Source organism: Amphibalanus amphitrite, unplaced genomic scaffold (genome assembly GCF_019059575.1).
Source record: "Amphibalanus amphitrite isolate SeventyFive unplaced genomic scaffold, NRLGWU_Aamphi_draft 000445F_arrow, whole genome shotgun sequence".
In the NCBI taxonomy this organism is placed as follows: domain Eukaryota; kingdom Metazoa; phylum Arthropoda; class Thecostraca; order Balanomorpha; family Balanidae; genus Amphibalanus; species Amphibalanus amphitrite.
In genome coordinates, this window is record NW_024881939.1 from 168,296 (window position 1) to 181,454 (window position 13,159).

A 13,159-nucleotide genomic window follows, 5' to 3' on the forward strand; every position below is an offset into this window, starting at 1 on the left:
ATTTAACATAACGGTATTTTATTGACTCTGTTACATGATTAAAGCTAGTGTATAGTGCATTCTCTAGAAGCCGTAAAGAGCTGCCTGTCTGCCTGACGGCGACGGCGTCCGTCCGTCGGTCCGCCGACGGAATGTAGCACCACCGAGAGGCGGCGCGGCGCCCGCCGAGCTCTCGGCAGCGCGCGCCTAGCTGCTAGCTCAGCGGCGCGCACTGACGATGAAACGGAACTGGCGAGGGTGAGGGCGGGAAGGGGGGGGGGGTAGCTGCCGCGGGCAGCGGCGCCGGCGGCCCGGCCCGCCCCTGGCGCGACACTGACACAGCGCGCGCGCGGGCGCGGAATGTGGAACACCCATCTCCACGCACACTCTGACACGTAAATATCGGGCCGGTCCGGTATGTACAGTATACTTGGGGCGGCGGGCCGCGGCGGCTGCTGGGCCGACGGCCCCACAAAGCGGCACAGATATGTCACACGGATCCGACTCGCTCCGAGGCCGCTCCCGCTCCCGTCCATGGCACTGGTCACGCTGATCTCTCACACACACCGGCTCGGCGCACGCGTCCCACACAGTCACACACACACACACGGTCGGACACACGTGACGGTCGTCCTCCAGTCTCCCTACACGGGCGCGGCGGCCCGCCCGCCCTGCCGCTGTGCGCGGCTCGCTCAGCCGAGCTGGAGCCGGCGCAGCGCCGCCTCGGGACTGGTGACGGCGGCGGCGGGCCCGGCCGGTCGGCACCAGCTGTACTGCGGCGGCGGCCAGTCGCCGGGCCCGGCCAGCGGCGTGCTGGCCGCGCTGACCGTGTGCGCCGGCAGCGGCAGCGCGGCGGCCGGCGCCAGGTCGGGCGACACCAGCGCCGCCAGCTGCTGGCTGACCGGGTCGTCGCCGGCGGCTCTCCTGCTGACCAGGTGTCTGTGCGGGATCACCTCACACTCCACAGCAGCGGCCAGCTCGTACTGTCGGGGCACACACACACGGCGGTCAGTCAGAGTCGCGGCGCGTACACGGTCATTATTACCGCTGCACGGTCATTACAGTCGGCACCAACGCACCGACATTTACATACATACGACCGCGGCCTTTGGAATTGAACGACCTGACAACAATTCAGATTGCCGGATGCCTCCGCAAAAGCAATTTACCATTACTCCAATTATGCCATTACAAGTACAACATATCACTGCCAGGCGTTATTACACAATTACGGCAGGCGTTAGGCATTGCCGCCGTTCCCGGCTGCCATGGGCCGGCCCGGGGTCGCGCGCGTTTTACCTGCGGAGGTGAGGCCGTATCTCAGGAGTCCATACTTCGCAGGCGCCGTCCGGCTAACGAGCCGATCACCGACTTGAGCGTCTGGCCGAAGGTGCGCGACTGGGCGGGCGCGCCGCGGCCGGCGCCGCCGCCCGGCAGCGCGTCCAGACACTTCTGGTAGCGCAGCTGCGGCACACAGGGGTGGACGCCGGGGTCAGAGAAGGCAGGCATTCCCACATCCCAGTCCAACCAGCTCAGCGCTGCGACTAATGTGGAGCCGACAGACAAACACTGGGTGACAGAGTTGACTATGCCTTTTGAGACGCGATCGGTAGGACATGGGCCGATGATCGGTGTTTATATTTCACGCCTACAACTGCAAAAGCATAAAACATTGACGAATGAACACAAGACATGAGTGAGCGCAGACAAAACAATTGGGATCGGGTACAAACAATGACGGATAGGAAAACTAGCGAAGGCAGAATACATTTCTACCGCTACAACAAAACTGATAATTTGGTTAAAAGGCCGGCCACGGTTCTGTTTACCTCAATGCCACACCTCCATTTTCGAACCCATCACATTATCATATCGTCACCTTGGCCTGTCAGCGGCCATTTCGTAATTTCACTTCATTACGCTCGGTGGATAAATCACCAGCCGATAATGAAATACCGACTCGAAGTCGCTATTTCGTAACGTTCATGACCATAAGGCGGTCGGAAAACAGCGTCCGAGCCGACTGCGGGCGGTGGGCGGTGGACGGCGGGCGGTGGGTGGCGGAGCCCCCGAGGATATTTGTCGCACCCATTCATTGCACCTATCCATCAGTCTGACGGCGGACGGCACGGGTGGTTAGACAGACCGTGCGGTGGGCGGTGGGCGGCCCACGCTGCACCCGTCGTGTGGTGAGCGGCTGAGGTGCGGCCGCGCGGTCGGCGATGGACCATCAGGCCGCTGGCCACCCTCGGTCGGGCGGGAACGGTAACTGGCGTCCCACAGACCGGCTTCACCAGCCTCACTGTGGCGTCAGAGCTCAGCGGCCTGGGCGGTCAGCCGTGCTGAGTACAGGGACCCGCAGGTGCTACTGTACAGCGACCCTGAGTAAATTGTCCCAGCACCCTCACAGGGAACAACGATAAGCTGTCAGAGGGTACTCACAGGAAACCTCAGCTGCTCTTGTACAGGGACCAGCAGTCGATATCAATGTTATCGGTTGTTACTGGACAGGACAGACGGTTAGACTTGGGGTTCGTGTACAGTAGCAACTGCGGGTCCCCGTACCAGTCGGTCAAATTAACCGCTTTCGGTCGGTCAGACTGACCACCGGTCAGTCGGCCGGCCAGAGGATGTGGGCTGCGGTAGCCGCAGAGACTGGGCAATGCAGCGGTCCGCCGCAGCCACTGGCTTGTGCCGCAGCAGTAGACGGCACTCTGGACCGCTTTTCCTCGCCACAGCCCACTGCTCCAGAGGCAACGCCGTTGCCACCGGTACCGTCTCTTGGGTAACGCCGTTACCACTGGCGCCGTCCCTTGGGTATCGCTATTTCTGGTCGGGGAATGGCTGTGGCGGCAGGGACTGTCATGAAGAAATGCTAACTATCGCTTCTATTCCACATCTGACTTCACGGCACAGGGACGCTGGTGTTCCCCGAACATTTTCCAGTGGTTCTAGGAAACCATGACGTAAACGTTGTTTTCGGGTCTTCATGCAAGTCGTGTTTCCAGATAACCCAATAAAAACTTGTTTATAATAAGGACAATGCCAAGGCGACAAATGTAAGACAATGTGGTCCATTGGTGTCACTCTCGCGTGATACCAATGGCCACACAGACCGTCGTGCTGCTTTGAACTTGATTAAAACCCGATTTCTATGAAAAGGGCATTGTTTAGCTTAAATAACGATATGAAATATTCCATTTCCAGGTAACCGATACAATTTATCACAACTTCCCACAAAAAAGACATCAAAATGTAAGTCAATGCTTAAGAAAAAAGGTAGGTATGCAAACACAATCGGCAATGCTCCCTCGTACATAAAGGCATAGGCGGCGGAACGGGGAGGGCACCGGGGCGTCGTGCCCCCTTTGATTTTGGCATTTCAACATTAGCCCTAGTACGGGCGTTGCATGGAAAGAATGGGACCAAAAGTCGGCAGTACCCCCCCCCCCCCCTCTAATTGAAGGTGTTCAGCTGCTACTGCATAAAGGTACGGCCACGTTAGCGAATGTCTTCAAATGTTTATATCCTCGATTTCCGCGAATATTATATAGTTCAGCTGAAACGATTTGAAAGTATAATTTGTGTTACACTTCCAGAATTTCCAGAGACTGCACTAAAAAAAGCTGACACAACGAGCGCGTCAAAATGCCGACCACAGCCAAAACCTCAGCTCACGAATCGTGCCAATGTGACCAAAAGCCGTACCTGTCGACCGCTCGGTCGACCGCATCATAGCTCCATTCCCACCTCCGCTTCTCAGCCCAGAACCAGAGTCCGCGGCTAAACCCTTTCCATGCCCACGTGACATATTGCCGACCTCTCTTCCCTTTTCTGTCAAGTCTCTCTCCTTTCAACTTGCCATCTCATCATTCTCTTCCGGCATCGATTCCTCACTTCACACTCTTTCCCTTGCACTTACCGTCATTCCCACCCTCCCTCGTTGCTCCCTCTCAGTCCTGTGACCGTCACCCACCTTGCAGGCGGCCTCGATGGTCTTGCAGAGTGGCCCGGCCGAGGTGGAGCAGCTGAAGCCGTGCGCGATGAACACGTCCTGCGAGGTGTGCACGATGATGCCACACTGCTGGACGTCCTTGCCGATACCGAGGAACGAGAGGAAGCGCACGCGACACTCGACCAGCTGCTCCTCCGTCTGGGGGACATCAGACAGGCGGCAGGGGGAGCGGTCAGAGGCGCGGCAGCGGATACAACGCGCGACACTGCTTGTACTAGAGATAGGAAAACTGTGTGAGACTGACACACGCAAGTCGTACATCCTGGCACATACATCCAGCTGCAGAACGCTGAGAGCAGAACATGACCCATAAATCTGTGAGAGTTTTTGCAAAATAAGCTAACATGGTAACACAGCAAATGTCCATGTCCAGCGTGAGTATGCAATATCCATCTACCGCACCCTTCCCAGCATCCGTTCTCCGTTCCCCTTTCCCCACCTCAGCGTCGTTGACGGTGACGGTGGACGGCGCCACGGACACGCTGACGGAGCGCCACTCGGCCGGCGACGACTGGCCGCACAGCTTGGTCAGCGCCTGGTTCAGCACGTCGATCCCGCTCGGCTTGGGCACCGGCGTGCAGCCCATGTAGAGCGCCTGCAGAGTCCGCTTCGGCTCCTCCATCGGCGTCGGGAAACTCTGGCTGCCCACTGCGCGGGACCAAGGGGAACGGATGGAGGTCAGTGGACGCCGTAAAGTTACTCCAACTGCCCACTGCGCGGGACCGAGGGGAACGTTAGTGGACGGTGGACAACTGGCTGGTGGGCCGCTGCACAGGCGCGGGGCCGAATAAGTCAGTGACCAGTGCACAGTATAATTACTGCCCACTGCAAGGGCGACAGAATGAGGGGAACTATTAGTAGGCACTGTGGACAAGTAGATACGGTAGATTCGGTCTCAGACTGTACGAAACATGATTGGCAAACGCCAAGACCGCCATTCCATCTCATACGGCGGCCGACAGCTGCGCCGTTAGCGATAACTGATGGCATTCGGAAGCGGTCGGACATCTCAATAACCGTGCAGCAGCTGGCGCGGCGGCCTCCGGTGTTCAGCCGCCTCTCTCCAGCCGTATTCTCGCCTTAATTAGTTGGAAGCTCGCCGAGCTATTACCGGGGATAAAAACGGCACCCGTCGCGCGGGCGGGGCGTGCTGACGCGGGCCGGCCTATGTCGGACATAATGCGAGGCTGCGGTGGGCGCCGTATCAGCCGGCCGTGGTTTTTGCAGCAGGTGTGAAAAGGGGGCGGAAACGGATGTGACGCGTTAATAAAAAGCCGGCGGCGAATCAATTAAAGTAATCAGGGTTGGAGAGAGCGTCTGCAGCTGCGGCGAGACACGTCACCGGGACGACGGTTACAGTGGCAGGGGTCACTCTTGTTACAGCGGGTAAGAGGCGGAGTACAGGGGCCGGGGTCACCCATGGGTCACAGGCGGGGCGCAGGGAGCGGGTGCACTCACGGGTCAGAGGCGGCTGCGGTGCCTTCAGGGCTCTCCGCTGGTCCACCGCCAGGGAGGTGGGTCGCGGCAGCCGCGCCGCCGGTCCTCCCAGGCCTGAGGGCACACAGGGGGTACAGTGTCAGGTAAGAGTGCACCGTGACCGTCACAGAGGAACCAGTACAGCACTGAGTCCGGGTCAGAGGGGACGTCAAAGAAATAACTCCAGACCGGACCAGAATAGACACAGGAGCTTATTGCACAGAACAGGAGCGGCACCGAAAAAAGGACACACCGCAGCCGTGCAGACCGAGACAGTCTGCCACTGCAGCCACATACACTAATCCTGGCTGTGGGGGTCGGCGCAGCGCTCCGGCTCTAGTCACATCAGTAGCCCGGTGTCGGTCAGTCAAAGTCCGCCGCCTACCGTCAGCCAGTCGGCCTGCACAGAGCCGAGTGCAAGCTCACCCTGGCCGGACAGATCATTGAACGAAGATACCAGCCATAAAGCGGGCTGCCGCGCCGCCCTCCACCGGCTATAAACAACACTTACACCGCGGTACCCGGCCGTTACAACTTCGGTGGCCTATTAATTAGGAGCGCAGCGCGGCGGCCGGCGGCTCCCGTCACTGTCGAATCTGACCCAGCTGATAGCGCCGGCCGCATCACTCATCACAGCTAATGTCGGGGAGCTGAGGGATTCCCGAACGAATTCAGACATAGTATAAATGATATGGCCGGGACAGTGGGCCATAGAGACGGCGCCGAGCCAGACACACCGTCCCTTCGGAGCCGTGATCTAGCCGATACCATCCCACAGCACACCAGCGCATCGGTCACATGACATAGCCACCAACCTCTCCCATTCTGTCTCACCATCCTACAACTCACCCGGTTCAGAGAGGCGGCCAGCGCCCTGTGCCAGGCTGCGCTCGATCATTATCTTCTTGCAGATGTCCCGCAGTGTGTTGGAGATGACTCGGGCCGGCGTGTCACAGCGGAACACGTGACACATGTGCTTGCGCGTGACACGGTCGCGCGCCACGTACGCAAAATCCCTGTCGGAGGAGAGACGCGTCAGCACGAGGGTCGGGGGAGTGTGGAGAACGTGAGACGGGACGTTGAAAAAAGTACAGACTGAGCGGAGTTTATCGTTCTGCGCGGTACGAGCAGCTCCGCAACGGCGGCTCGGCCGGCTCGACAGGAGCGCAGAGGCCGTAAATACAGCGAGGTGTGTCGCGCAGAGCGGTTTTCCCACCGAACTGACAGCCAAGGGTTCGAGCCGTGGGAGAGGGCAGCATCAGAGGGGCCGGGCCGGCCGGCGCGGCAGCCTTCCAAAGGCCGGCCGGCGCGGCGGCCGCCCTCTGATGGCACGGACGCATGCACCGCCGCCAGAACCGGTTCCGTCGTGAGAGAGTTCACTACTACACCATTCATTGGCGGCGCTGCAGCCTGCCGTGCCGGCGCACGGTTACGCCGCCGCCGGTTTCCAATGTCAATCAGCGCCGGATCGGCAGCGCCCGAGGGTCTCACTGCGCGCCCGGACCGCCGCCTCCTCCTCTGCCGGCCACCCCAGGGGGCCAGGGGCCTCGACACCGTTCCACACACCAAGTGGTAACGCGCCGCACCTCATGTAAACTCACAGCCGTGTAATGCCATGTGGCCACTTCTCGTTACAGCTTCTCACGCAATTTTCCGGTTTCAGCGGCGCGGCCAAGGCAAGGCCAGCGTAACCAAATTGTTTCAAATAGTCCGTGTCCCGACTGTGCCGGTCGGCGTCTGACCGCAGACCACAGCGATCCGGCGGCGGCCGGCGGGCGGGTACACAGCCGGTCCACCTTTGTTTGGCGTCGGCGGCGGTCGGCCGACGACACCACTAAATCAGCTGCTGATAATTACAGCCGCCGCACGGACGCTGAACGATGATACTGCACTATTCCGCCGCGGGACGGCACACGCTGCTGCTGCAGTTTCTCTGCATTATATTGTGTAACCGGCCATTATGTGATGGCCCGCGGCTGCGACACTGCTCCAGCGGACGACCCATCATCATCACTCCCGCCCTCCCCGGGTCAGCCGGCCGGCGCAGACCACCACCGTCGGTACACATTGTGATGCTAACGAAGACTCGTCAGGTGGCAGCGGAGGCTAGGGCGGGGACGTCAGACGGAGCGTATCGGTCGCCCTGACCTCCGGCCTGCCGTCCCATCCCACCGTCACTGACTATGGGGGCCGCCTGGTCCGGTGACTGGGTCACATACACTGGTGACGGGAGCCTCTGATGGCTCCTGCTGATACACCGCTGATAGCACGGGTCGCTGGGTTACATACGCCGCTGACAGACGACTGAGTCAGGTACACTGTTAACAATGGGCGGTAGCTGCGGTAGCCGGCGGGGGCGATTGACGACCTTGGCTGCGGTGCGACGCGAGTGAAAAGGACAGTGTGCAGACAGAACACTGGAAAATGCGACAGAAAATGGCCCCCAGGACGGATGTATCCGTCTGATAATGACGCAACAGTGCTGGAATTAACACATTTGTTACAGCGATGGCAGATGAATAAAACCAAGGACACACCAGAATAGGGTAAACTGAAAGTAAGTGTGTGATCGTTGTGAGATAATCCGTACAGAGAGCACAATAGTGACTGCAAAGATGGGCAATTATTTCACATCACCCTCTGTACCCCAGCAATGTGACAAGGGGTTATGGCGAGCGACACTGTAGCTGTACTGTCTTCAGAGGCAATAGACAACTCTAATTTTACCACTAAACGGCCCTAAGCAAGGTAACAGAGTGCCAGAAGTCACCACACAAGGACAACATGCAGCAGCCGCACGACAAATCACGGTCTGCATGCTCGTCCATTCCCAACTGTGACATGACCTCGAGAGCGACCCCCGTGAAGCGGCCGGTGGCTTTATTCTGCGGACATTTAGCCCGGCACAGTGGCATACGGGGAAATGTATGGTCTGATCGTTTCGCCTCGTTCACCGAAGCCAGAGGACAGTCCGGTGGGCGCGCCCTTGAACTGTGGCCTCTGCACCCAGTCGAGTGAATATGCTATTGTTCCCCACTGGGTCGCGTGGGCCCGAGTGACTGATCTACAGGTGGGCACAATGTAGCATGCACCAAACGCTGATTGAGCGCCTTCTGGGCAGCGCTCTGACGGAGTGCGGCGGCCGGATTCACCAGAATCAGCTAGTTACTGCGACGGAGGCACATGTCGAAATATAATATATGGCCGGCGAGCACAGACAATGCAGTGTGTGCTGTGTATCGCACGCCGTTCGCTGGAAAATTAATCACCGCGCTCTCACCGTTCATGCATTCCGAGTAGGGCCATGCAGGCTATTTCAAAACACGGACAGTGTCGCGGAACGGCTGGGAACGCGTGCTCTACTGACGAGCGGGTGATGAAACGAGATATATGTCGCTGGACATGCGTGCAAACAGTTACAACAACAATCACAGTTCTAGCAAAGTGATCAGAACACTATCTGGATCGCTAGCGGAATACACGCGACCAATTTCCACTACCATTGAGGTTCATGATCTATAAATTCAACGACATGCGACGAAAACATGCACGGGGTGGCGGTTGTCGGGCAGAGAGCCCGCATCGCGCGGCGTTACCTTTCTCTGCTCATCGGTGGGCGGGGGAGGAACAGACGGGGCTCGTTAGTGATCAGCACGGGCGGGGGCGGCGTGGGATCGCCCGTCACGGATCACAGGCTGCCTCCGCCTGCCGCTCACGGCTCAACAAATCAATTAGCGGCGGCGACCGCACGAGAGGGTGGATCCACCAGACGGTCAACACCACACACCAAGGATATCAGCGGAGCCCGTCCGACGGCCAGACGCTCCGCTGAGCAGTGTCCCCATAACCCAGACCGCACTGGCCGCGGCAGGACACCGCATCTGACCACACGGCCCACAAATTACATTATGAATGTCTGATTACCCTCCCCTCTCCTCCTGTACTGAGTCCATCGAGTCTATGTAGTACCGTCCCCGACTCACTTTCCGTTGTCGCGTCCGACGCCCCACACTCGGATGGTGTGGATCGGCTGGGTATTCAGCAGCGTCAGACTCTCCGGATCCAGCAGCTTCAGAGAGCCCTCGTCCAGGTCCATGAACAGGTCCTTGCCCTGCGGAGACAAAGCAGAGGGGTGGTCAGGGCACAAGGCAGTCACAACGGCGTGGGGACTGTGAACACCGCAGAAGAGTCGGTTATGATATGGAGATACGGGTGGCACGCTGAGGCCCATTCAGAATACCGCAGAGACACGAAAGATAAACTGGTCATAATACCGCAGAAACGTGGCAGATACAGTCACAACATCGCAGCGGCAGCAGCGGCGGCGGCAGCGACTGACTTTCAAGGACAGGCAGACGGACACTGCGGTTGTACACAGACTGCGTGCAACAAGCGTGTACACATTGAACAGACACGCACACACACGCCACACGCATCTCACGCCCAAATTTTCAACACACCGCCATTACACAGTACTCCACTCAGACCAACAATACCCGGGATTTGCTGGGAACCGACGGAGCCTAAAAGCCGCTCCTCACCATGCTGCCAGGGCATTGTTACGCATCCTCGCGTTGTGACGCACCTACACGTGCCCCACAGCAGATCGGCCGTCCCAGTCTCACGCAGACGGCGGTTCGGGGCAGGGTGGGGCGGCTCTCCGGCCCAGGACGTCACAACAGGCACGCGCCGGCCCAGGGATGGTGGCACGCCATGCCGCCTCGTTCGGACGCGACGGCACACGCATCCCGCCAGTATCGTCCCGTGGGGATCGATCGCGAACAAACAGTCCTCTAATTAACCCGGAGGCACTGGAGGTCAAGGTCACCAGACAGACGATCAGCGGGGGTGTCTCCGACGAGACGCACACACAGAACGTGTGAATGCTCGTTAATGTATAGACCGGCTGACGAAACGCCATTACATAAGGCCATGAATGATAAAATCCACGGGTCAGAAAGGTCAATCAGTTTTTTTTTGTCGGCTCGGTTCTTCGAGGTCCCACAGCTCGTTAGAATTAATCTGCCTAGACCTTGAGAGGACCGTTATCCGTAACTTCCGACGAGTCTTCAGCGTGACGCGCTTAGCATTCAGCCCATTCACATTTCACACATTGATCGATTCGGGCGAATACAAAGGTCAGACCGCGTCCACTAAGGTCAGAGCGTGTCCACTGCGCACATTGCCATTTAAACTTGGCCACGGTCCGTGGGAGCAGCTCCGCTGGTGACGTCACGTAGGCTCGTTAGTATGCAGTTGGTACACCGTGCAGAGCGATCGGTGACACCGCCGGCACGCCGCGCGATGACGTCACCACCACCACCCTCGCGCGTCCCTCGCGACCCGCCGGACTGAATGAATGAGGGAATGAATGGATGAATGAATGACGGTGGTCGGGTCCGTACCGTCACCCGACGAACAATGGCCGGCAGCGGCGCCAGCCGGCACTGGGACATTGATTCGCCGCGTCTCGCCGCCGCCGTCCGGTCAGCGGTTCTACCGTGACACGGCTGACCGTGACTGGTGGCCTCGGCTGGCGCCTACCGGCTGCCTATCGTCCGCCTACCGCCCGCTACCTTCTGTCCGCCTGAAGTCCACTTCCTACAGTCCACCGCCTACCACTCGCTGCCTACTGTCTGCCTAACATCCGTCCGCCTACAGCCGGTAGTCCACGTCCCCGTGTTCGTCATTATGGCTTGTCACCGGATCCATTCATGCCACGGCACGGTTTCCGCTGTTCCGCTGTTACTGCGGCTATACCAACCCACTGATCAATGTTCCAGCACGATCGGGGCTAAGCGCCCTCGTGGCGGACCTTCCTACGCACCGACACCCGGTGATAGAGGAACTGCAACTGCGTCGCGGAGTCACCCGGAAACACGGACCGACGAGCCGAGCGCAGGTGTCAGTTCCCAGCGCCCAACTGCGTCACGAGTGTCAAGGTGCGCCGCAGTTCGCCACGAGCCTCGCAGTTCTCTCCACTAACCCCTCCCTCCACCAGTAAACGCCCGCAGCCGTGGCCGCGATACGGAGCTGACATTTCCAGGGCGGTATTTCAGGTCGGCATTTGAGTGGCGCGGGGTGGACGGCGACCATTAGCCGGCCGGGGGCTGTACGACATTCGTCTGTAGCCCGGTACGCAGCGGCCCCCACCGGTCAGAGCAGGACACGGGGATAGTCGGCCGGCGCCAGAAATAGGGCCGCCCGCACGTCACACGCCAACGACACAGGCACGACATGGTTACGGCCATTCCGCGAAATAGCCGCGATCTAAAAACGTACCAAACGAGCGATTTATCATGGCAGTGTATGACCCCGCTGAGGGCATTGTTTCTGTCCGGTTCGATTAGATCTGGAGATAACCTGGCCTGGCCACCGGACCAGTCCTTCCCAGTCCTCTGGGGACGTGGGACGCCCCTGACCCGGGCTCTGGTCGAACCAGCGCCGCTCGCCGCCGGCCAGATGATATCTCCCGCGAGCCGACACCGAGCGCGCCAGGTATGGCAGCTGCTCCGTCCTTCGGTGAGGCCGCCAAGGCCCCGCGCACAGCCGGCGGCCGGTAGCGCAGACGCCGCCGACGCATCCATCACACTATCGCACACATCACACAAACATTTCGTACGGGAGCGATATGGCCACAGAGGAATGGAGACGATCTGCTGGTAAATAGCTATGTCTCACTCCAGCTGCCTAACCGTCAGGACACGCAGCTTTACGTAATACTAGATGCAAAAATGTCAATTTCACTGTTACGCAACATCAAAGAAAATGTTTCTGAGGTAGCCAATCACAGTTTCGTCCGATTTCATCGATTATCCATCAATTTCAGGCATTAAAAGCGTTAGTGATTATAAAACACCAGACAATCCAACACACATACTTCCTCATTCCTTTTCCACTCGAAAAGGACATGGAATAGACCTATCCATCACCATGGCATCATAAAAATCGTTAAGCCCACATGATTCGAGAGGCGCCGCTGGGACGGAGGGCCGGCCGAGGGCCTCTCACCGTTCCCACGGTAACCGGCACAAACAATCCGCCACCCGGCCTGCCGGTAACGTTCGTAATCTCTCAGTGTCTCACACAGTATAAGCCGTAAACAGACCAGCGACTGGGGCGGGCCGCCACACCCAGTCGCGGCACGCGGGGCCACATTCCGCGCACCTAGCTACCAACGGAGGAGGGGCGGGGTGAGATTGCTAAGGCAGTGTGGGGAGGCCACCCACCGGGGGAGACTGGGCTGGAGAGCGAGAGGTCAGTTGTTCCTTCTGCAATACCGGACTGGTCAAGTAGGAGACGTGGTATGCTCCCTACACCAAACCAAAACTCAACCGATCCCCCAGCTGACTACTTACGTCTCCCCAGCGGCCGACCGAGTCGGAAACGACGTCGTTCCTTCCGAGCGAGAGGTCGACGATGCACTTGTTGACGGCCTTGCTGCTGCGGTCGGGCGTCAGGTCCGGCTCGGCGATCTCCACCCAGCCCAGCGAGCGGACGGCGAATCGCACGCGGCGCGAGTCGGCGGCCGCCTCCAGGTCCGAGCGGGCCGGGAAACTCTTCCTCCTGTCGGCGAGAGACGGTGCACAGTGGTGAGACGGGGGAGGGGATGGAGCAAGATCAACATTTGACAGAGAATGAGCAGGTAGCTGGATACAGAGCGCAAAGACAAACTCCATTCAAACACAA

At 59.1% G+C, this 13,159-nt stretch overlaps 1 protein-coding gene across 5 annotated transcripts in view; it reads right to left on the minus strand.

Annotated features, from left to right (window-relative positions):
• Position 1: 1 nt before the first annotated feature.
• LOC122391573 (protein Fe65 homolog) overlaps positions 2-13,159 on the minus strand; it is a 76,703-nt gene continuing 63,545 nt past the window's right edge. For 4 of the 5 annotated variants that reach the window (XM_043385613.1, XM_043385615.1, XM_043385616.1 and 1 more), the window contains 9 exons: positions 12,829-13,036; positions 9,454-9,581; positions 9,067-9,072; positions 6,320-6,486; positions 5,453-5,545; positions 4,434-4,642; positions 3,956-4,132; positions 1,279-1,443; positions 2-962 (listed from right to left, as the gene is read on the minus strand). In XM_043385613.1, the coding sequence (XP_043241548.1) occupies positions 1,300-1,443; positions 3,956-4,132; positions 4,434-4,642; positions 5,453-5,545; positions 6,320-6,486; positions 9,067-9,072; positions 9,454-9,581; positions 12,829-13,036 (1,132 nt within the window). In that variant the 3' untranslated portion in view covers positions 2-962; positions 1,279-1,299. The remainder of the gene's footprint in view (positions 963-1,278; positions 1,444-3,955; positions 4,133-4,433; positions 4,643-5,452; positions 5,546-6,319; positions 6,487-9,066; positions 9,073-9,453; positions 9,582-12,828; positions 13,037-13,159) is intronic. The other variant, XM_043385612.1, reaches the window with a different exon arrangement.